Source organism: Pseudorca crassidens, chromosome 16 (assembly GCF_039906515.1).
Source record: "Pseudorca crassidens isolate mPseCra1 chromosome 16, mPseCra1.hap1, whole genome shotgun sequence".
NCBI lineage: Eukaryota > Metazoa > Chordata > Mammalia > Artiodactyla > Delphinidae > Pseudorca > Pseudorca crassidens.
The window spans coordinates 63,793,981-63,817,607 of NC_090311.1; the positions used below are offsets into that span (position 1 = coordinate 63,793,981).

General features: G+C 38.4%; 1 protein-coding gene and 1 long non-coding RNA gene across 11 annotated transcripts in view; both read left to right on the forward strand.

Moving 5' to 3' along the window:
- The window catches only part of LOC137209292 (uncharacterized), a 100,478-nt gene extending 95,371 nt beyond the window's left edge, over nt 1-5,107 (forward strand). The window contains exon 3 of the long non-coding RNA XR_010935977.1: nt 2,011-5,107. This is a non-coding gene — a long non-coding RNA (uncharacterized lncRNA). The remainder of the gene's footprint in view (nt 1-2,010) is intronic.
- A 118-nt stretch (nt 5,108-5,225) lies between these two features.
- HERC4 (HECT and RLD domain containing E3 ubiquitin protein ligase 4) overlaps nt 5,226-23,627 on the forward strand; it is a 132,069-nt gene continuing 113,667 nt past the window's right edge. For 2 of the 10 annotated variants that reach the window (XR_010935979.1, XM_067710811.1), the window contains exons 1-2: nt 5,229-5,590; nt 7,389-7,693. Coding sequence is in view for 9 of the 10 variants with exons in the window: in XM_067710811.1 (XP_067566912.1) it covers nt 7,468-7,693 (226 nt within the window). In the remaining variant the exon portion in view is untranslated. Of the gene's footprint in view, nt 5,607-7,388; nt 7,694-12,497; nt 12,586-12,689; nt 12,823-23,627 lie in introns of those variants that run through there. The other 8 variants (XM_067710805.1, XM_067710808.1, XM_067710813.1 and 5 more) reach the window with 7 other exon arrangements.

Genomic DNA, 23,627 nt, shown 5'->3' on the forward strand with positions numbered 1-23,627 from the left:
CCATCACAACCACCTTAGTCCCCACCGCTATTATCTCCCACTTGGATTATTATAAAAGCCTCCTAAATGATTTATCTCTGCCCATGTTCACCCTCCTGTAATTCAGCAATACTGTGCAGTTCAGCAACAAGAGTAATCTTTTTCTTAACAAATATAATCGTTGCCCTCCTCTCCTGGCTTAAAACCCCTGAGCAGGGGCTTCCCTGGTGGCGCAGTGGTTGAGAATCTGCCTGCTAATGCAGGGGACACGGGTTTGAGCCCTGGTCTGGGAGAATCCCACATGCCGCGGAGCAACTAGGCCCGTGAGCCACAACTACTGAGCCTGTGCGTCTGGAGCCTGTGCTCCGCAACAAGAGAGGCTGCGATAGTGAGAGGCCCGCACACCGCGATGAAGAGTGGCCCCCGCTCGCCACAACTAGAGAAAGCCCTCACATAGAAATGAAGAACCAACACAGCAAAAAAAAAAAAAACCTTGAGCAGTACTTAGAGTAAAACTCCTTAATGTGCTCTTACTGACTGCCTGTCACCAAACATTTCTTGTACCCTTGTGCTCCATCTACACTAATTTTCTTTCAGTTCCTGGAAAATGCCAAGTTCTTTCCTGCCTCAAGGGCTTCGTGTTTCTCCCTCCACCTAGAATATTTTCTCAGCCCTATCTTCACAAGGCTTGATCCTTCTCTTTGGTTTCAGTTTTAATAACAATTCCTCCACTGAGGACTTTACTGTCCATTCTGTTCAAGGACTTACTCTATTATTCTCCATCTCTATCTCTTGTTTGTTTCCTTAGTATTTATTACAATTTGGAATACTTTTATTTGCCTGCCTACTTGTTTTTTCCTATCTCTACTACTAGAACGGGAAGGCAGCACAGAGTAGGTGTTCAGTAAAGATTTGTTGAAGAATCTTAAAATATCTGACTGCCATGTGTATATTCTAAGGTGAAGCCATAATGCTAGGTCAAAGACCAATGAGAAGGGATGACCATGGGGCCCATAAGACAGGGGATTAAAAGGACAGAATTCTCCAGATGGAGGGACTCACTGAGGGACTGAAGAAAACATGGCCATGCAACCACTTGATTGAAGGCTCCAACCTTGGAAAGCAAGGGTGTGTAAAATAAAATAAAACGGGCTTTTCCTGTTGTCCACTCAAGGTGGAATCTACAATTTGGTGGCAGTAGGTGACAAATTCTTTCGAACAATACCATCCTGTCCTTTCTCCCTTCCTTTTTTTTTTGCCATTCCTCATGGCTTATGAGATCTTAGTTCCCTGACCAAGGATCGAACCTGGGCCCCCAGCAGTGGAAGCACAGAGTCCTAACCACTGAACCGCCAGAGAATTCCCTATCCTGTCCTTTCAAAGTTAACAATAAAAGGATTAACCTTGCCATACATATCATTACCCCACTGTTGGAACTTATGTTGTTTTTAATTTTTGCTTTTAGAAATAATATAACAATAAACATCTTTGTTCACAGTTTTATTTGCCTGCCTTTTTGTTTTTATCTTTCTCACCTACCAGAATTGGGAAAGAGGCACATAGTAGGTGCTTAATAAAGATTTGTTGAATCCACCTTGTATTTCCTTAGGACAGAGTCCAGAAGTGATATAATGTAGGTAAATAGTTCTGTGCAATGTCTCACAATAATTATTGCTATTAATATGAACTATTGTTAAATGGAATTTACTGACTCTTGAAACATATTGCCAAATTTACTTATAAAATGGTTGTAATAATTTACATTGCCAGCACCATTAATTAATTAATTCAATAAATAATTTTTGAGCACATGCTATAGGCCAGGAACTGTTCAAGATATTAAGGAACAGAGCACTTAAGAAAACAAAGTCCCTGCCTTTATGGAGTCTTCTTTCTAGTGAAAAAGACAAATTTATATATCTACCTATATAATATATATTTATAGATTTTACATAATTATTTTATCTTTTAATTTTTTATAAATTTATTTTTTTATTTTTGGCTGCGTTGGGTCTTCGTTGCTGTGCACAGGCTTTCTCTAGTTGCGGCGCACAGGCTTTCTCTAGTTGCTTCGTTGTGGTGCGTGGCTTATCTTGTTGCGGAGCACGGGCTCTGGGCACGCAGGCTCAGTAGTTGTGGCGTACGGGCTTAGTTGCTTTGCAGCACGTGGGATCTTCCTGGACCATGGCTCGAACCCGTGTCCCCTGCATTGGCAGGCGGATTTTTTTTTTTTTTTTTTGCGGTACGCGGGCCTCTCACTGTTGTGGCCTCTCCCGTTGCGGAGCACAGGCTGCGGACGCGCAGGCTCGGCGGCCATGGCTCACGGGCCCAGCTGCTCCGCGGCATGTGGGATCTTCCCGGACTGGGGCACGAACCCGTGTCCCCTGCATCGGCAGGCAGACTCTCAACCGCTGCCACACCAGGAAAGCCCATGGCAAGTGGATTCTTAACCACTGTGCCACCAGGAAGCCCCAACATAATTATTTTAAATTTATCTATATATAACATATGGAATATAATAAATAAAATATTATACATTTACATATTATACAATAAATATCAGGTAGTGATAACAGATATAAAATAAAGCAGGATAAGTTATTGAGAGTGAGGGGCTAGTTTTTTTGGTTAGGGTGATCAGGGAAGACTGGGGAGGTGACATGAGCAGAGACTTGAATGAAGGAGGTTAGGAGGGGTACAGCACAAGCAGTATGGCTATATGGAAGGAGCAGGGGAAAGAGTGGGACAGGATGAATACCTAGTTTAGTGGTCTCTCAACAGTCTGAGTGTTTTTTTAAATGAAAATAACACGATAGGTAAAAAATATTTTACTTTTGTTCTAAATAAGAATTATATCATTATTTGTGATATGGAATGCTTTCCCAAAAGTTCTCTTACTACTTGTTAGTTCAGGAGAGATAATGTTAGCAATAATAAAGCTAACATTTACAAAATACTGGCCATGTTCAAGGCACTGTACATGTTACCTTATTAAATCCTCACAATCCAGTGAGGTATGGATTATTAACTTCCCCCGTTTATAGAAATTGTGACTGAGAAGTAATTTTCTGTAAAACAGACCATTAGTAAATGTCTATAGGTGTTTTGGGGAGGATAGAAGGACAGAGGTCTGAGTGGCCTGTAGGCTCAGGCTCTGAGTCCAGACAAACCAGCACCACAGGCCATACTCATCATCAATTACTCATGCTGCTTTTATACAACAAATTCACATTATCCTAATAAACTTCTGATCCTATACTTGTTTCACTTTTAAGGTAATCACAGGCTATTTTCTGAGATCTTGTATCACAGTTTCATAGATTTATAAGGTTAAAAGGAACATCTAGAAAAGTCTTTTCCACTTTCTACAAGCAAGACCTATATTTAAAAATATTCTAGCGAGAGATGCATCCATGTAGCAGAGATAGCTGTCCACTAATTCATGCTCTCTCTTCTATGGCATAAAGTAGTACCAGCGAACTCAGCAGGGGTTATGTTTCCCAGTCCGCTTGCATCTAGGGGTGTTGTTCTTGCTAACATTATGTGTGCAGATGTGATATGTGGCACCTCCCAGACAAAAGTTTTAAGAAGCTCCTGGTGCCCTCATCTCCCCAAGTTCCTGGAAATTAGTTTTGACGCATTAGGAACACCCACTTGGAATGTTAAAAAGGTAAAAAATACACTCTTATTATGTTAACAGTCATATTTTAGTGTTTATTTGTTGCAGCATCTATTACATATCTTAAAGACCCAAATCCCATAACTTCCCCTTTAATAATATATTCTGAGGCATCAAGTCCTGAAGGTTAAAAGACAACAAAAGCCCTACAAGGGCAATGAAGCTATCAAAAGAAGAAGTATGTTTCATGGGCAACATCACCACTCCTAGTATTGAAATTATGCTTTCTTTGCTTAAGTACCTTGTTATTTTTATTCTTATTTCTGTAATATACAGAAATAAGGTTGTGGGTTGAATTGGGTTGCCAAGAGATGGTTGAAGTCCCAGCTTCCAGTGCCTGAGAATGTGACCTTATTGGGAAATAGGGTCTTTGCAGATGCAATCCAGTTAAAAAGAGGTCACAATGGATTAGGGTGGGTCTTAATCTAATGACTAGTGTCCTTGTAAGAGGGACATTTGGACACAGAAACACAGGGAAGAACACCATGTGGAGATGGAGGCAGGGATTCGAGTGGTGCATCTACAAGCCAAAGAATGCCAAGGATTGTCAGCAGCCACCAGAAGCTAAGAGAGAAGTATGGAGAAGATTCTCTGAGACCCCAAGAGACAACCAATCCTGCTGCCTCTTTGATTTCAGATTTCTGGCCTCCATAACTGTGAGACAATAAATTTCTGTTGTTTCAAGCCATCCAATTTGTAGTATAGTGTTACGGCAGCCCTAAGAAACTAAAACACACACATATTCTAGCACACACACTTTCCAATCTGAAATATATTTTTCAGTGAGATAAAGAAACATGGCTTACTGTGGAATTCTTTCTAGGTTCTCAACATTCACTCTGAAGTCAAGGTACTAGAAAAGTCTGACGTAAAATTTCAAGAGTGCCTTGTTTCAGGTTTTCCTCCTTGACTGGCCTAGGAAATCCGGAGTTTATTTTTGTGAGGCAGGGACTCTAGCCATATACATTATTTAATTTTCTCTAGATGAAGGAGGCCCTGCGTTATAAGTGTAGCTTCCAGGGAGAGTGCAGAAAGTGATGGCAGCCAACACTTTATCAGGAGCCTGAACTGGTGGTGTTGATATTTAATGCCAGTAGGCTCCATCATTGCTGCAATACATCTGGCATCCTCAGAATAACTCCAGTTGGGGCTAAGGGATAAAATAAAAGACTTCAACAACCTTTATATCCGTATTTGTGATGTTTTATCTGCTACTTCAAATTCTCCTTGGATAAAGGTGGAATAAAATAATAGAAACTGGGACTAATAGGCAAAAAGACAACCTAGCCAAAAAAGGAAGAGATTTTCTTCACTAAAAGGCCCTAGTGCACGCTGAAACGCTGTGACAAGACACACCAAACACCTGCATTTGCCTTGCAAATTCCAACTTCTGTGCTTGGCATTTTTCTCTTAAGGCAAGGCAAAGCACCACACTGCGCAGGCGCCCGCGTCGGTGTGCCCTGGGAGGATTCCGGCGCAGGCGCGCGGGCCACGAAGTGGGCGGGCTCGGGCGCGTGCTCCGCGGTTCACTTCCGGCCGACGCCGACCCCTCCCCCTCCCCCCGCGTTGCCTCCTCCCTCTCTCCCTTCTCCTCCCCAGTCTGCCCCAACTCTTCCCCACCCCTAGCGCTCTCCGCCTCGCTCGCCTCCTGCCCTTCCCCTCCCGCTCCATCCGGGTCGCTGACGGCTGGCTCTGGGCTAGAGAGCAGTGGCGGCTGCTTTTCTCTGAGGAACCCGGTAAAGTTTCACAGGAGCCGAGGAGGTGAGCCGCGGAGCAGCTTCACCGACGCCGGAGGAGCTCTGGTGTTCGCAGCCACTGGCTGAAGGAGGAGGGTCCGGGAGCTGGAGACCTGTCTCAGCTGCTGCGCTGCCTCCCTCTTGCGGGAGGCGCCGCCCCCAGCCGCCCTGGGCTTCCCCTGCCTTGAGGGGCCGGGTGAGTCGTTGCCCCGGTAGGTTCGGGGGCGTGTGACGGCGTTAGGGAGGGGGCTGGGCGGATACAGGCCGGCCTGGCGCTGGGTGCTTTCTCAGCGTTTCCTCGGGCGGGGGTGGGGGGACGAGGGCAGTGTCGGGCCCCCTGGCCCGGGGGCTGGAATGTCGCACCTCCCCGGGGAAGGGCCTCCCTGGGACAAGGGCCGCCGAGGTGCCGAGCCTCGTGCGCCGGCCTCTGCGGCTACTGCGAGCGGACGGCTGCAGCAGTTGACTGGTCGGCCCGCGAGGTTGGGTGTGTGCAGATGATTTCTCTCTCCCGGTCCCCGTAAGCTGATCTCAGTGCATATTCAGGGAATGATGGGAATAAACTGCTTCTCTTTCCCCTACCTGTTGCTGGCGAGAGGACGCCTTTCCCATTACCCCTCTTTTTTAAAGAAAAGGATTGTTAAACCTCGTGCGTTGGAATTTGGGGTGTTGTCCTGTCCTCTCCTTAAAAAAACAAAACAAAAACCGGGAAGACAGTGCAGAACTCTCGGGAACTATCGGGTTCTGATGCCCCAAAAGAATAAAATCAAACTTTTCTTAATGGATGGGTCATGGATAGAATGAGACAGCTTCAGCACTTGCTAGCCCGCACGTAGGAAAGTTGGGTTTTGAAACTTCTTAGGTTCTGTGTAAGGAATGTGGGTACCTACACGGGAATAAGGCTGACTTCCTGTAATTGTGTTATTTAGTAACGCGATATATCTAAAAATCTGTGTAGGTTTAGATAAAGTGGACTCTTTGTTATCCGTGTCTATATAAGCGAAGAAATATTCAGTCACTGTACTGGAAAGTTCTACAGATTTCGCCACCAAACTCTCAGTGTCCCAGTCCGCATTTCTATTCTTGAAAAATCGGCAGTGCCGGAGTTATTTGCAGTTTTTTTTTCCATCTTCAAATAATTGTCTTAGGGGTATAGATAGATGTAGATCGGCTTCGGGAGATATTTTTCAGTCATGGTTCCCACTCGAAATAGAAAATGTTGAATTTTGGGGGAGAGTCTTGATCTTTAAACTGCATACATTTGTATTATAATTAGGTACACTGATTGAGTTTTTAAATTAAATTAGTAGTGAGGTCAGAGTGTTAATATTTTGATTTGTAAAGTATGATCTTTGGAGGTGATTTTCTTAATATCAAAGCTTACCTAGAGAACTGTAATTTTATCTGGGGCCTGTTAGTTGGAAGAGTCTTTTAAGTTGTGGGAAACTTAAAGTTTCCATTATTGGCTTTACTTCTAGTACAGATAAGAACTTCAGTTTTCTGTTAATGTGGAGGTAGGTGTTAGAAAATCTAATTATCCTGTGACTTGAGGGAGATTGCAAGGTTTTATGTTTCTGTAGTTGGCTAAATTTTTCACTGAGTATATATCTGATTTTGGGGGCAGTGGATAGATGTCATATTTCTTGCTCCCACTGAAATTATTCAAAGCAAAAAGGAAAAAAAAGGTTAACTTCATCAGGATACTTAATATTTCAATTTGATTAGTCTATTATAAGGCAACAAAAAGTCAAAACTAGTTAATATTTAGATTTTGCAAAGAATCATGGGGAGTGATGTATTTTTCCTAAACATTTCTGTATGATAATTTTAAAAATATACAACTGATTGGTTTTTGAAATTGAAGGATACTTCTGTAACACATTATAAAGTAAATTTCATGTTTACTACATAGTGATTATTGTAGCCTAGTACTTGAAAGAGCAGTTATACATTATGTTTCCTTTGAAGTCATATTAACTTTTTTTCTATCTTCTCAGACATAGGGATACCTCCAACTTGCCAGTGTTTCAGAAGGGAGTGTTTTATTGAAACTGGAAGACCAAAAGAATTACAAACATGTTGTGCTGGGGAAATGCATCTTTTGGACAGCTAGGTTTGGGTGGAATTGATGAAGAAATTGTACTAGAGCCCAGAAAAAGTGACTTTTTTATAAATAAAAAGGTTCGAGATGTAGGATGTGGACTCAGACATACTGTATTTGTTCTGGATGATGGAACGGTATACACATGTGGATGTAATGATCTAGGGCAGCTAGGTCATGAAAAATCGAGAAAGAAACCAGGTAAGTTGAAAATTTTTTTGTTTGCTATTTCTAATAATTATATCATTTAAGTTTGAAATGTCAAACAATTTCTCTAGTCCTAAACCCATGTTTTCTTTTTATCAGGCTTTAAAAGCAAACCAGGCATTAAATAGATCCTTTACAGTTTGCATGCTTCTAAGTACTTTAATTATTTTGTGGTTTCTTTTTTTAACAAGTGCTATTATAAACCCTTATTTTTTTTTTATTCTTTTTTTTTTTTTTTGCGGTACGCGGGCCTCTCACTGTTGTGGCCTCTCCCGTTGCGGAGCACAGGCTCTGGACGCGCAGGCTCAGCGGCCATGGCTCACGGGCCTAGCGGCTCACGGGCCTAGCCGCTCCGCGGCATGTGGGATCTTCGCGGACCGGCTCACGAACCCGCGTCCCCTGCATCGGCAGGCGGACTCTCAACCACTGCGCCACCAGGGAAGCCCTACAAACCCTTATTGTATGAAGCTGTGGTTTCAGAACATAATTATGGTGATGTAAAACAATAGCGAAAACCACCCTGCAGTGTATAGATCTTCTTTGGTACTAAGTATATTGGTATAGAATATACAGTATGTAGGTCCTCTTTTATCAGTACTGGTCAGCCACCCTGGGCAGATTTTATTTTTTATCTTCTTCTTTTTTTGGGGGGGGGGGCAGATTTTATTTTATTTTATATTTATATTTTTATTTTTTGCGGTACGCGAGCATCTCACTGCTGTGGCCTCTCCCGTTGCGGAGCACAGACTGCGGACGCGCAGGCTCAGCGGCCATGGCTCACGGGCCCAGCCGCTCCGCGGCATGTGGGATCTTCCCGGACCGGGGCACGAACTCGTGTCCCCTGCATCGGCAGGCGGACTCTCAACCACTGTGCCACCAGGGAAGCCCTGGGCAGATTTTAAATGCATAATTTACTGTGTTGTGTTCCATGTATCAGAAAGGGGGAAAATTAAGATGAAAGCTTTTTACTTTCACTTAGTTGCTGAAAATATAATCCTAAGTATTCTCTTGTTCTTCCTATTATATTTTAAATACATGATTCCATTTAGTTTGAAATATCTTTTATTTCCCTAGTATCTTACTTTCAAGTAATAACACTAGCTATTAAAAGTTTTGTGTCTATGAGATGTCCTGATTATGTAGTAGCCATACGAACCAAATTTAAAATAATTTGTAGGGTAATGAGAATTTTGAGGAATTTGGTCACATTTCATGTTCTGTTTTCCTGGATATACATATTTTAAGGTCAAATATTACCACATTTAGAAAAATTGTTAATGTGAATTTCACTTTCAGTTGTGTTAACTAAAAGTTAATTCTTAAGATGGTAAATTCAGATAAGATTATAGCTGTACTGATTTACAGTTTCTTTTAACTTTAACAATAATGGCACCTCAGTATTTTCTATGGCAGTTATCTTTCTTTACCACGTTATTATTTAAGTGGTTTCTATTGTTAGTCTACTTTTGAGAGGTTAATATAAGTATAATAAGGTATTAAATTAAGGTATGTTACTCTTTTTTCATACCATCTCACCACCATGCCCAGCCTCACTTTTCTAACTTGTAAATTATGGTGTAGTTTTCATCCTTCGTTGACAGGGTTTTAATCTCTTTTCTTCTGCCTTGATTTGTAATTTAATTTTTTTGGATGAATAGTAGTGATGCTTAATACAATAGGTTTAATTATTGCAAAACTCAAGGTAAATGGTAGTTTTCTTGTACTCTACCTCATGAAGAATATTCTATGGAATCTTATCAGATTTTCATAATCTTAGGCATTGAGGTTGTCATGTTGTTAGACATGAATGGTAATTTATTGATATGTATTTGTTATCACTGCTTCAGAGGCAGATGGATCCTTTACCTTTTTTGCTTAGCTTGGAATGCTGCCTCAGGTTGAGATTTTCATGGTATTGGGGCTGTTACTGTTCTTGTACTTAACATGCCCCACAGAAATAACTGAACATATCTCTGTATTGCTTTAGTAATTTCTCAGAGGCCTCAGGGCAAGTAGAAAGTACAAAGCTAGCAAAAAGAAATTGCCAATATAGTTACTGAAATTTACTAAGATTTACATTTTTTAAATGTTATTAAACATCTGTCCTGTGTCCAACACAAGGGTGATAGACACTGTGCACTAATAGTATAATGATTATTATAGTGCCTGGAACAGCTTTTAACCCTATAGGTGAGGTTCTGAGAAACTTAACTAGCCAGAAGAGGCTTCTTTGTGGTCATGCTGACACTGTGATGATTACGTTGTGACATTTATATCACTCTATTGATTCATCGTGGAAGCAATATTTGGCGATATAAAGTTGGGAGGGTGGGTTTACCTAATTTTTGATACCTCTTTAGGATTGCCTTGTTGTCCAGAGTACATCACAGTCTATGGAATAGAAAAATGAAAGGCATAAACTTTGTCTTTGAAAAATTTAGAGCCTGGGTTGGGCATTAAGGCATATGTAAATGAAATAACTAGAGAGAATTGAAATTTGACCTGATGTGGTATGTATTTTGAGACTGGGAAGTTTAAATGATGGGAAATGTCATTGTGGGATAGAATTGAAGAGTTCTGGGAGAAAATGAAGCCTTAAGTTTAATTCAATGATTGGTCACATAAATAGCCAGAAAATAAATCTAGAGCTGAAATAGCTTTATGGAAGAGAATCCTTATCCTGAGAAAAACTTTTTATTGCTAGAAGGCCAGATTCAATGATGTATTGAAGTGTACCTAGTTAAAGAGGTAGGAAAAAGTAAAAGTTCAAAGGGAGGTAGTTGCTCTGATAGGAGCTTAATCTTTTAACCTCAGTTTTGATTTAAGGGGATTGAGTGGAAAATGTAATAATGTTTTTAACCAAAAGTATTTCTCTTTGGAATAATTCCTTAATGATTTAAATATACTCCTTTTCTAGCCTTTTTTTTTTTTAATTTGTGAGTTTGAGGAATGAATTAGAAGATACAGAGTTCTCATTTAATTGCTTTTGAAGTCTTTGGGTAACAGAATGAGTCTGGTTGAATTTTAGGACCATGTAATAAACAATAGTTCACTTCATCAGAGCTTTAAACTTGTGTCATGAAGAAAGCAAACAGAAAGCTAAGAATTGTTTTCTTATAGAGATTGGCTTTATAAGCATACTGAATATTAAGAAGTAAAAGAGAAAGAGGTCGCCTCATTCATTAAGGATAAGCTATTCTTGAGAGTCATGGTAACGTCTTGGAGGACTCAGCCTTACAGTGTAGTAAACAGATTTGACCTATGGCCTGTTGGGAGAAGTTTCCATTCTGGACATTCTAGTAACCACATGGGAAGATTTCACTCATTTCCTTTATTATACCAAGAGTGCAGATTACATCCATGTTCATCTCCGTTCTCTTGTATATGTATAATCCTTGCTTTCACTACTAGCTCTTTCTGAACTATTTCCAGAGAAGTGAACATCTATTTCACTTTCATGTATGTATTTTTCCTTCATAGGAATTTTTTTAAACCTTTTAAAATCTAGAGGCGCTCAGTTTTTTCCTTAATTCGTAGCTAACAGGTAAATAGTATATTTAATCTTCAAAGTGCTAGGTCAGTCCACCTAAATAAAGTGTTAGTTTTATTTTTGTACTTCCAAATTTGCTTCTGGAAATTTTAAGATAACATTTAGAAAGTGTACTTTTCTTAATAAGATTGTTTACTCACTGTGTATCCACCATAGGTAGAATTTGGTGTCCATGGACCTAAATATATGTTTTACACACCTGTTTCCATTTGTTTTGTGTTAGAAACAGCGCTAAACTATTTTATGTCCATAATTTGAAAATAATGTGATACAGTTTGTTAAAAATGACTGTTTTAATAGCGTTTTATGGTGTACAAAATTCTTTTGAATAGATTATGTATCTTATTTAATCCTCACAACAGTCTTGCTTGTTAGCTAGGGCAGGTGTTATGGTCCCCCTTTTTCAGATGAGGAAACTGAAGTTAAAAGAGCTTAACCACTAGAGTAGTAAATATTAAGAGAACATTCTAAACCCTGTGGTTTTATCTTTATCCCACAAAGTTTTGCCCCTGCCATATTTAGAAGGTAGAGGAATATTTATTCAAGGAGGAAACTAGTTTACATCATTATTTTAATGTAATTCTGAGGGTTTAAAAAACTCTTAAAAATTACTATTTTATGACTAAAGGTATACAATGATGACATCATGTTTTTTTAATCCCTCCCCAGTCCCTTCCCTGTGCATAAATTCAAAGAGAAGCCATTTTAGGAACCGTGTAATAAGGTTGAGAATTCTAGTTTCAGATGTAATATTGTATCAACACTAACTAAAAATTCAAATATATATGTTTTATTCTTGAACTGAAGACTGACTTCATTGCAAAGCCAGTAATAGATAAAGTTTTGAATAGTATGATAAAATTTTTTGTAGCTTGTGCTCAACTCTTCTACTGAAGATAAAAATATTATGAGCATTGATTCTGTTTTTTGTGGCCCAAAATGGTAATTTCTACTGTTGATCATTCCAATAAAAACATTTTGGTCATATAGCAGTAATTTGCTTGCCTTTCTTCTTCATTTTCTGACCTGCTCTCTCTTTTCATAAAACATAAATCTATAAATGAACTCCTTAAAATATAGTTGAAATTTAAAAAGTAATATAGGAAAATAAATGTATAAATATGGGAAATAAAATTGTTCATATAAGAGTGGATTAAAAAATTCAAATAATCCCATATATTCCTTAATGAACCAAAGAAGCTCATTATGTTTTATAACTACTAATTTTCATAATACCTTTTAAGGAAGAGAAGGATGTGGATGATATGAAGACTTGAAAAAATAATTACTTGGTTCAGGAATGGAGGCTTGCTTTGGATGCTTTACTTTGAGAAAGGTTAGTGTCCAAGAATCACAGTGTTGAGGGTAGGGAAAAAAAATCATAATGCAAACAGATGACTACTGTTAGAGAGATGTATAATAATACTTTACTTTGTGTAGGACCCTACATCTGAGGAATTTCAAGAGCATTACACAATAACTCATGGTTCCTTTCAAAATGCTTGTGACACAATTTGCAAGAATTATCCTCATCTTAGGGGATAAATTTACGGAGAAATGGCAGCACAAGTTGGTAAGTAACTTGTCAAAACAGCAGGTGACTGGTGAACAGCTATAAATTGAATCTGAAAATTTAAGTCTACCAGTCTCCTACCTTATTCACTAAATTGTGCTTATGTTTAGAATTATTTACAATAGTATCTTCTATTTGAGGCAGATCAAATACTAATGCACAGATTGTTTTTTTGCCATTCTATTGATGGCCTATTGAAATGAATCATTATTTTACCAAGATGCTTGCATTGTGATACCACTTTGGTACTTCATCATAACCTTGTGTGGTATGAAGAATATTTAAGCAAAGGAACAAAAACTTACTGTGGTAACACACAGTCTTCTTTCCTCTGTTATATATCATATTCTCTATCCCTTTGTTGTCTAATGCTGTGCTGTGCTACTATCCAAGGTCCATAGTAACTGCCAGGCACAACTGATTTGGTGGCTAACATTGGAACTTGGGTTAATTATGTTGTATCAAGTCTGCCATGTATCTCTCTGTAGGATGCATTGGTTTGGTGAATGCTTTATAAAACCATTAACCCACAGAGAAGCAATGATAGTAGTAGATGCCTAATCTGAACAGTCTAACAAATAGAGGCTTCTTTAAATGATTTGGAACCAATGATTTTCTCTTTGTGTTTGGTATGTTAGTGTTTTTTTCTGATTGGAAGTGAGCCACATATGTTCCTTGAAAGAACAGGAGTATGGAAAGTTTCACAGTTTGAGCAGTTACTAAGGATTCTTGTTACAGATGATAGCCAAGATGGTCTAGGTTCTATCACCTTAGTATAAGTACAGTCGTCTCTCAGAATCCATGGAGGATTGGTTTCAGGAGCCTCGAAGATACCAAAATCCATGGATGCTCAAGTCCCTTATATAAAATGGCATAGTATTTGCATATAACCTACACATATATTTTAAATCATTTCTAGATTACTTATAATACCTAATACAATGTAAATAGCTATAAATACAATGTAAATGATATGTAAATAGCTGCTGGCATGGGAAATTCAAGCTTTGCTTTTTGGAAATCTGGAATTTTTTTTTTTCCCCAAATACAGTTGACCTTTGAACAACATGGGTGTTAGGGGTGCTGATCCCCCATGCAAGTGAAAGGCTCCATACTGCTATCTCTACCTTAAGAACAAAGGGATTGAAAGTGACTCACCCAAGGGCAAGAAGCTGAAACAGTTTGGATAGAATCAGAACTCAAACCCTAGCTTTATTATTCCACATTTTGTGATCTCTGAGCATAAACTTTTCCCTTACACAAAGATCTGTAAAATGAAAATACAGGCTTTATTTATTGAAGTAAACCGATGTATAAGTAGATCCTTGCAGTTCAAACCCATCTTGTTCAAGGGTCAGCTGTACTTTCCATCCACGTATTGGTTGAATGCTGAGATGCGGAACTCACGGATAAGGAGGGCCGACTGTATTCTTTGGGTTTCATGTCCCCGATATGTCACGAGTGTAGCACTGTTGTTAAAGCTCATTTCTCACAAACCCCATGTATTTTTTTCCCCCGGTACGCGGGCCTCTCACTGTTGTGGCCTCTCCTATTGCGGAGCACAGGCTCCGGACGCGCAGGCTCAGCGGCCATGGCTCACGGGCCTAGCCGCTCCGCGGCATGTGGGATCTTCCCAGACCGGGGCATGAACCTGTGTCCCCTGCATCGGCAGGCGGACTCTCAACCACTGCGCCACCAGGGAAGCTCCCCCATTATTTTTAAAATCGCTTTGAAGAAATAAATCAAGTCTCACTTCATAGATGTTAAGTTTTCCTAGGCTGTAAGGCATATCATGTACTTGGGATACATATTAAAACTAATAGAGAAAATGTATTCAGCCATTGTTATAGGGTTTCTTTGGACTAGGATTGTGTTAAGTGAGTAGAAAAGTGGGAAACATTAATAAAGGATCCGTATTAAAAAGCTCATGGTTTATCTTACTTCAGCTTCTATGGGTTTTTTTTTTCCCTATGCTGATGGAACTTAAAAGGCAATAATTATTTTTATATCTTAATGAATTGTTGTGATTCCTTTACATGCTAGAAAAATCTGTGCTGTGTACAGTTGTATTACTGGAGTTAATTTTGTTAAAAGGGAAATTTCTTGAATTTTGGTGGCTTTCTTTAAACCATAATATTTTATTTATTTACCTGGAATTACTCTTTTTTCTTCAGTTCTAGTATGGCAGAATTTTATTTTAGCTTTTCTTGGCCATAAGGAAAACATTCTATAATTCTTTAGTAATGTGTTTTTCATTTTAAAATACCTTATTTCTTTATTAATGTCTAAGTTTAGTTTCATTTTATTCCTTTGCTGGGTGTCATACTATTCTGAAATAACACATTTTTAGTTTTTCATAGTTTTATTACATATTCTTTTTTAAAAACTTATTTATTTTTAGTTTTGGCTGCGTTGGGTCTTCGTTTCTGCATGCGGGCTTTCTCTAGCTGCGGTGAGTGGGGGGGCTACTCTTCGATGCAGTGCACGGGCTTCTCGTTGTGGTGGCTTCTCTTGCTGTGGAGCACGGGCTCTAGGCACATGGGCTTCAGTAGTTGTGGCTTGGGGGCTCTAGAGCACAGGCTCAGTACTTGTGGCACACGGGCTTAGTTGCTCCACGGCATGTGAGATCTTCCCAGACCAGGGCTTGAACCCGTGTCCCCTGTGTTGGCAGGTGGATTCTTAACCACTGCGCCACCAGGGAAGTCCCTTATTACATATTCTTGGGAGGGGAATCAGGAAATACAGGGAAAATAAAAATCAACCATAATGCCATCATGCACAGATAAATACTGCCATCATTTGACAGTTTTTCTATACTCATATATGTTTCCGATTATGGACTGGGAATATGTTTTTCTTTCTCAACTTTTTTTTTCAGTAATAATTGAATAAAACTTTAGTAAATATTTCCCCATGGTTTTAAAATACTGTTTAGGGATATTTTAATGATTATTTAACCTTTCATCATTTTTTTAAAAATGTATTTATTTTATTTATATTTGCTGCGTTGGATCTTCGTTGCTGCACCTGGGCTTTCTCTAGTTGCAGCGAGCGGGGGCTGCTCTTCGTTGTGGTGCGCGGGCTTCTCATTGCAGTGGCTTCTCTTGTTGTGGAGCACGGGCTCTAGGCGGGCAGGCTTCAGTAGTTGTGGCGTGTGGGCTCTATAGAGTGCAGGCTCAGTAGTTGTGGCTCGTGGGCTCTAGAGCACTGGCTCAGTAGTTGTGGCACGTGGGCTTTGTTGCTCTGCGACATGTGGGATCTTCCTGGACCAGGGCTCGAACCTGTGTCCCCTGCATTGGCAGGCAGATTCTTAACCACTGCACCACCAGGGAAGTCCCCAAGGAAACAAAGGTTTTGAAGTCACAAGATGCAGTCACATAGAAGTTCTTGATTTCACTAATAGCTGAAATAATTGTAACTATAAGTTGTATATGTGCTGGCATGTAGGCAAGAGCCCCTGGGAAATGTGCCCTGTGAGAGAATGATGTTGCTTCTGTGAAAGAGAAATGAAAGTGAGGAAGGAATAGGGTAAGGCTAAAAGAGACCCTAAGGACCCTTAGGAGTTTCTGAAGACAACTGGAGGAAAGTTTAGGTGCTTTACCTATAAGTTCTAGAATGTAAAAAATAAAACAAACTAGTGAAGACAACAAAAAAGAAACAGACTCAGAGATACAGAGCACAAACTAGTGGTTACAGGTGAGGAGAGGGAAGGAAGGAGGGGCAAAATAGGGGTAGGGAATTAAGAGGCACTACTCTGTATAAAATAAATAAGCTACAAAGATATATTGCGCAGCACAGGGAATATAGCCAATATTTTATAACTATAAATGGAGTATAATCTTTAAAAATTGTGAATCACTATGTTGTACACTTGAAACTTAGATAATACTGTAAATCAACTATACCTCAATTAAAAAACAAAACGTAGTGGAAACAAGATTCAATTAGATGTCAACAGTCAAAGCAAAGGCAGCGTTTACAATAGCAAGAAAAAGACAAAATGACTTAGTCATAACCTAAGAAATGTGTGAGACGTAATATGAACAAGACTTGAAAGCACGTATGAGGGATAGAAAAAACTTGAAAAATTGAAACCACATTTGTGGATGGGAATACTCAACCTACATAGACCTGTCAGTTTCTCTAAAATTAATATCAGTTTAATATGATCCTAATAAAAATAGCAAGTGTTTTTTCTTCCCCCCCCCCGCCAGGAACTTGAGAAATGGATTCTCTAGTTCATATGGAAAAAGTAAACCAATGTAGCCAGGAAAACTCTGAAAAACAAGAGCGAAATATATATATATAGTAACATTTTAATTTTAAAGCCTTGGTAGTTAAAACTGCCCCACAAATAGACATATTAAATAAAATAGAATAGAAAGCCCAGACATAAACTAATCAACGGAGAAAAAAATTCAAGTGAGGGATAGTCAATAAATGATCTTGGTATAAGTAGAAGCATCATCTAGGGAATAAAAAAGTTGGATTAATACCTCACGCCATGTATGTATTGGATAAATTTTAAATGAATCACATATTTAAATGTAAAGGTTACAATGATAAATGTGCTCAAAGAAAACATGGACTAATTTTTTAAAAATTATTTTGGAGTCAGGAAATCCTTTCTGAATTGTGAAAAGATAAAGTAAACTGCATGGAAGTAAAAATAATTTTGCTATGTAGAAGTCACTGTAAAAGTCAAAAGACAAATAGGAAATATTTATGAATTTTAATATTTATATTGAAATCAAAATGCAAGTCTCCGAGATATAAAGCACTCCTAGAAATTGATGAGATAAGAAGAAGACAGTAGCAAAATGGGCAAAGGATAGGAAGAGGCACTTCACAGAAAAGGAAGTACAAATGACTTTTAAACAGTGAATACTCTTCAGCCTCATTCATACTAAGAGAAATGCAGAAGACTATGTGTATGACTGGGGTACCATCTCTGTAGTGAGGCTGTCAGTAAATAAGTGTTCATAGGTTGTTAGTGTAAATTGATAAACCCTTATGAGGGTTATTTTGCCAGCATATATCAGAATTACAAATGCACAACCTTGATTTGATAGCTATGTTTGTACATATACAAAATGAGTGTTGCTGCAACATTGTTTATAATAGCAAATATTAGAAACAATCTTATGACAGTCTGTTGGGAACTGGTCAAATAATTCAGTCAGTGTAATGCTATATAGTTATGAAGAGAATGAAGGAGTTTTTTGCATACTAATATAGAAAGAGCTCTAAGATAAATTAAGTAAAAAGAGCAAGGTGTAGAACATTGTGTATAAAGCTGTATTTTGGATTAAAAAAAACAAATATACATTTGTATTCGCTTATAGATATATTAAGAAAAACCCTGGAAGAATATATCCAACTAATAATGGATATATTTATTCTTGGTGCAGAGGTAAGATAAGGGGTGAGAACTAGACTGGTAGAAGACATGGATGATAGACTCAGATTTTTCCGTACATGTATTTAAAAAAAAATGTAGACATATTATCTGTTATTTTTTTTAAAATAAAAGGGTAGGCTCTGGAATTAGAGTGCTTGGATACAAATCCTGGCTCTTTCACTTCTTAACTATGTTATCTTGGGCGCATAGCTTAGTCTCTGTGTTAAGTATTCGCTTCTGTAAAATTAGGATAATCATGCCAAGGGTGGTTGTAAGGGATTAAGTGAGATATCACATGAAGTGCAAAGAACAATGCCTAGCATGTGGTAAGTGCTCAATAAATGTTTTCTAAAAAGAAAAAAGCCATTAATGTTACTGTGAGAATGTAATTTTAGGTAAGCCTTACACTGAAGTGGCTATATGCTGTTTCTGTATGTTCCTTGAGATAGACAATACGTATCCTTTCATTTACAACTGAAATTCAGGCATTTATTCAACAGAGGATGTCTACTTTGTCCTAGACGTTGTGCTAACCATGAAAGTACTTATGTTTAGTCTTCAGTTACCTTGTTGGAGCTCATATTCAAAAATTATACCAAAATTTCCCAAAAATGTATGTTTGTTTTGTTTAGAGGTAATGTTAGAGCAAGATATAAAATAAATTCAATTCCTTTACTGTTAGACTAAAGATATAGTAATAACAGAAAAAACATAGATGGCTTTTTCTTGTGAGAAGCACATAAACAATAGGAGTTAGATTCATCGTTTATTTTCAAAAGTTTATTTACTGAAGAGTACTAATTAGAACATTTCTTGGTCCATTCAGGCTGCTACAACAAAATTACTATAGTCTGGGTGGTTTAAACAACAACCCTGTATTTCTCTCGGGGTTTTTTTTTTTTTTCTCCCGGTTTTTGAGGCTGGGGAATCCAAGATCAAGGTGCTAGCAGATTTGTTACCTAGTGAGAACTTGCTTCTTGGTTCTTAGATGGCCATCTTTTCATTACGTCCTTATATGGTAGAAGGGTGAGGGAGCTGTCTAAGAAAGGGCACTAATCATGAGGGCTTCACCCTTATGACCTAATTACCTCCTAAAGCCCTACCTCCTAATACCATAACATTGGGGGCTAGAATTTCAGCATATGAATTTGGGGGAGGGGGGTGACACAAACATACAGTCTATAACAGAAGGTATAGTTTGTGTACTGATATTTTGAGGAACAGACACTTAAATTCTGCTTATTCATACTTTTAAACCTGCCCCTCCCAAAGTGATAAGCTGACCTTTAAATTTAAATTTTTAAATTTGTAAACTGTTCTAAGAATGTACATGTTGGATATGTTGGATATGGTATGGTAAAGTCATTGTGGCCATAAAGGGAAGAGAGAATGAGGCTTGGAAGTTCATTATGCTCACTGGTTCCAGAGAGAGGAGGTCACTGCATGCCACACAGAGCTGCAGGGGAAGATACCAGGGTAGTCAGGAGGCAGAAAAGAGCTCAGGGGAGATTTTAAGGTTGTAGCCTTATTGAGGTTTTCCTGGGAAAGGCAAACTAGGCAGAATAAACAGATTAGGATTGGCTAGTTTGATTAATTCCTCCAGGCTTTGGTCTATAGGGTTGGTTTCTTGTTTCCTGATACCTGGCCCTGGGATGATTTAAGGTAAGGGAGATAAGGGTTTGGTGTGTGAGAGTTAGATAAGGAGATAGTTGGTGGAATGAACTCTGGATTGGTCAATTTGCATATGAAAGGCAGGAGTTGATAGGCAAGTTATCTTTAGGAATTAGCTAGTCCTGGGAGGCGCCGACTCTTCTGGTGTCTATAATCCCCTCCCCCCACCATTCCTATGTCAGCATCAAGAATATAGAAAGTAAGAATATAGTTAATTGTCTCTGTGATGAATGAATGCCAAATATACCAAAATGTATCTAAGAAAACACAGAACAAAAATTCTGGCAGTATATTCTGAGGGTTCATTCTTGCTAGTCTTAAAAAGAAATTGAAGTAAAGCAGTTATTTGATTGATAGTATATTTATGTTAGAGTCTTTATATTTCAATTTTACTTCTCCTTTCCTCTTCAAAGCAGTTAATTTCAGCAGTTCCTAGCCATAAACAAAGGACTCTCCTGAAGAAAAAATAATGTAAAGCCCTAAGTATTTATACAGTTTTAAGTATGTTTTGAAAATAGATTATTAAAACATAACCTTGTTGTTTAAGTATTATTAACAAAAGGACAACAGTTCAATCAGTAGGGAAATGTTTATATCTTAGTGCCTTTATCTGTGAAGTAGGGATGATGGTATACCTGTCTCATGATGTTTATGAGGATTAAATGAGATTAAACAAACAAAGGGCTTAGCACAGTGCCAGGCACATAATCGTCTTGTTTATGTTACCTGTATACCTGTATGTAGGTAAGAATGCATAAAAGGGGTATGAGCTTGTAAACATATCCGTTATAAAGAATTTTTTAATCTAGTTACATCTCCATATGAACATTATTATGGGCTGTCAACCAAGACATGTAAGTTACTGTATGTTAAGTTTTGATTTTATCAAAGAACTTATTAAAATGTTTTCATGACTATGAGTTGTACCATTCCAAATTCTTATTGGTAATTATTGGTAATAATTTTAGAGAATAAGCATTTTCATTAAATATTTTATGTTTTAGTTTTACTTAATTCTTAATTTTTTAGAATATATTTTATGATGATCATTATATGATCATATTAGACATCCTTTAAAAAGTGTCAGTAAACAATAATTTTACTTTAGGAATAGGGAAATAGCATGCTGCCTTGAGTGAAGTAGCCATTTGGTTATTTGTTATCTCTATCACAAAATTAGCAATATGATTATTTAAAGTAAAAAAAAAGCATTCTGAATTATTTATTGGTGTTACTCACTAATCCCAAGTGACTAATGTCTTCATCTTTTAAAAATTCAGCATCGTAAAATGTGTCAACTACACATTCACTTGTTCAATTAAACAATTAAAGAACCATAAAAGAAGAAAAAAACACTTGTAGATAATCAGTGTTGACAATTTAGTATTTATTTTTCCAGCCTTTTCTCTGCATATATATTGGGGCTGTATGTGACATATTTTTATACAAGAATGGAGTTACACAGTACCTTTTTAATTTCACAGTATAGCATCTTGTGAACATTACATTTCTAGAGATGGATATAAGTGAACTTTGCATTGCTCTAGTTGGAGTTTTGAGTTATTCAGAGAGAAGGGAAGAGGAAAATCTATATTTACAGCAACTAGTGAGGCATAGTAGGCAGAGGATTCTGGCTGAATTAAACATTTACTAAGTAATTGATACGGAGCTGCTTTTTTTTGTGGCTGCGTTGGGTCTTTGTTGCTGCGCGCAGACTTTCTGTAGTTGCTTGAGTGGGGGCTTCTCTTAGTTGCTGTATATGAGCTTCTCATTGCAGTGGCTTCTCTTGTTGCAGAACACGGGCTCTAGGCATGCAGGCTTCAGTAGTTGTGGCACACGGGCTCAGTAGTTGTGGTATGCGGGCTCTAGAGTGCAGGCTCAGTAGTTGTGGCGCATGGGCTTAGTTGCTCCACGGCATGTGGGATCTTCCCGGACCAGGGCTGGAACCCGTGTCACCTGCACGGGCAGGTGGATGCTTAACCACTGTGCCACCAGGGAAGTCCCTGAAATGGAGCTTCTTAAAATTAGCTTTTCACAAAGTATATTCTTTCTGACCTCCAGTTTTGTAATTGTTATTAACATGACTGTGCTTGTTGCTATTCATAACTATATATTTTTTTAGACCCTGATAACTTGAGAATAAAATATCAACAAAGATTTTTGTTCTCTGTGTAAAACACTGACAGTTGTTCAAACTGTTGAAGTTTTTTCTTTTTTAATTAAACATACATGTAGAACTTCATTAAGCTCATATACCACATTAAGAGTTAAGATTTTCTTTTTTTAAATGTAGATTTTATTTATTTATTTTTGGCTGCGTTGTTTCTTCGTTGCTGCACGCAGGCTTTCTTTAGTTGCGTCGAGCTGGGGCTAGTCTTCGTTGGGTGCGCGGGCTTCTCATTGCAGTGGCTTCTCTTGTTGCGGAGCACGGGCTCTAGGCGCGTGGGCTTCGGTGGTTGTGGCTCATGGGCTCTAGAGCGCAGGCTCAGTAGTTGTGGTGCACGGGCTTAGTTGCTCCGCAGCACATGGGATCTTCCCGGACCAGGACTCGAACCCGTGTCCCATGCATTGGCAGGCAGATTCTCAACCACTGCGCCACCAGGGAAGCCCAGAATTGCGTTTTTAAAAACTCTAAATTTTTCTTTGCTCATGGAAATACTGCTAGGTATCATAAATGGGTTTTCAAACCAATCTTTAAAACATATTATACCTAAGTGTAATACTCTATCAATAATTATATTTAACTGAGCTTTGTAACATTTTCTGTAGAAAAATTCATTGGAGTTTTACATTTGGGTGTCAGAAATTATCTTCACGTATCACTTATCCTGGCTTGTTTAGCTCTCTTGCTTTATTGGTTCCAGAAAGCTTAAGATAGATATTTGTGAGCAGCATTTAACTTAACTGTGTATCACATTTGAAATATAAATAATACTTGACTATAGCCATTGTTTCCTAGAGAAGAAAATTAATTAGACCAGGTAAGTTATTTCCCTAGTATTTTGATTTGGAGAAACAAAGGACATTTGTTCCTGTGGGGTTTGGGGTCAGTTATAATTTGGGGACTTACTATATCTTAAAAAAAAAAAATTCTTTTTTTCCCTGATTACCAAAATAGTACATTTTTATAACTTTTTAAAAGTTACAGAAATATATGATTTGAAAAGTGGAAGCCACTTTTTCCCTACATCCTAAAGATGACTACTACTGTTTCTTTATATTTTCATATCTTTTATACGTGTATTAAAATATGTAATCCTGTACACACATACATAAAGTTCTGTGGTTCTCTTTTTCATTTAACGTATTTTTGTCTTTTCATGTTATACTGTATAGACATTCATTTTAATAGAAGCACCGATTTCTATTACATGGATATTCCATAATTTATTTACCTACCTGTTACTGGAAGTCACGTTATTTCCTGTTGTTGTTATTGTTGTTTCCCAAAAGGAAAGTTTCTGGGTCAGAGGACATGCATGTTTAGAATTGTAATACGCATTGCCAACTTGCTCTTGCTCTCTAAAAAGCTTTTTTTTTTTTTTGAGCTTGTATTTTTTTTTTTTTTTTTTTTTTTTTTTGCGGTACACGGGCCTCTCACTGTTGTGGCCTCTTCCGTTGCGGAGCACAGGCTCCGGACGCGCAGGCTCAGCGGCCATGGCTCACGGGCCCAGCCGCTCTGCGGCATGTGGGAACTTCCCGGACCGGGGCACGAACCCGTGTCCACTGTATT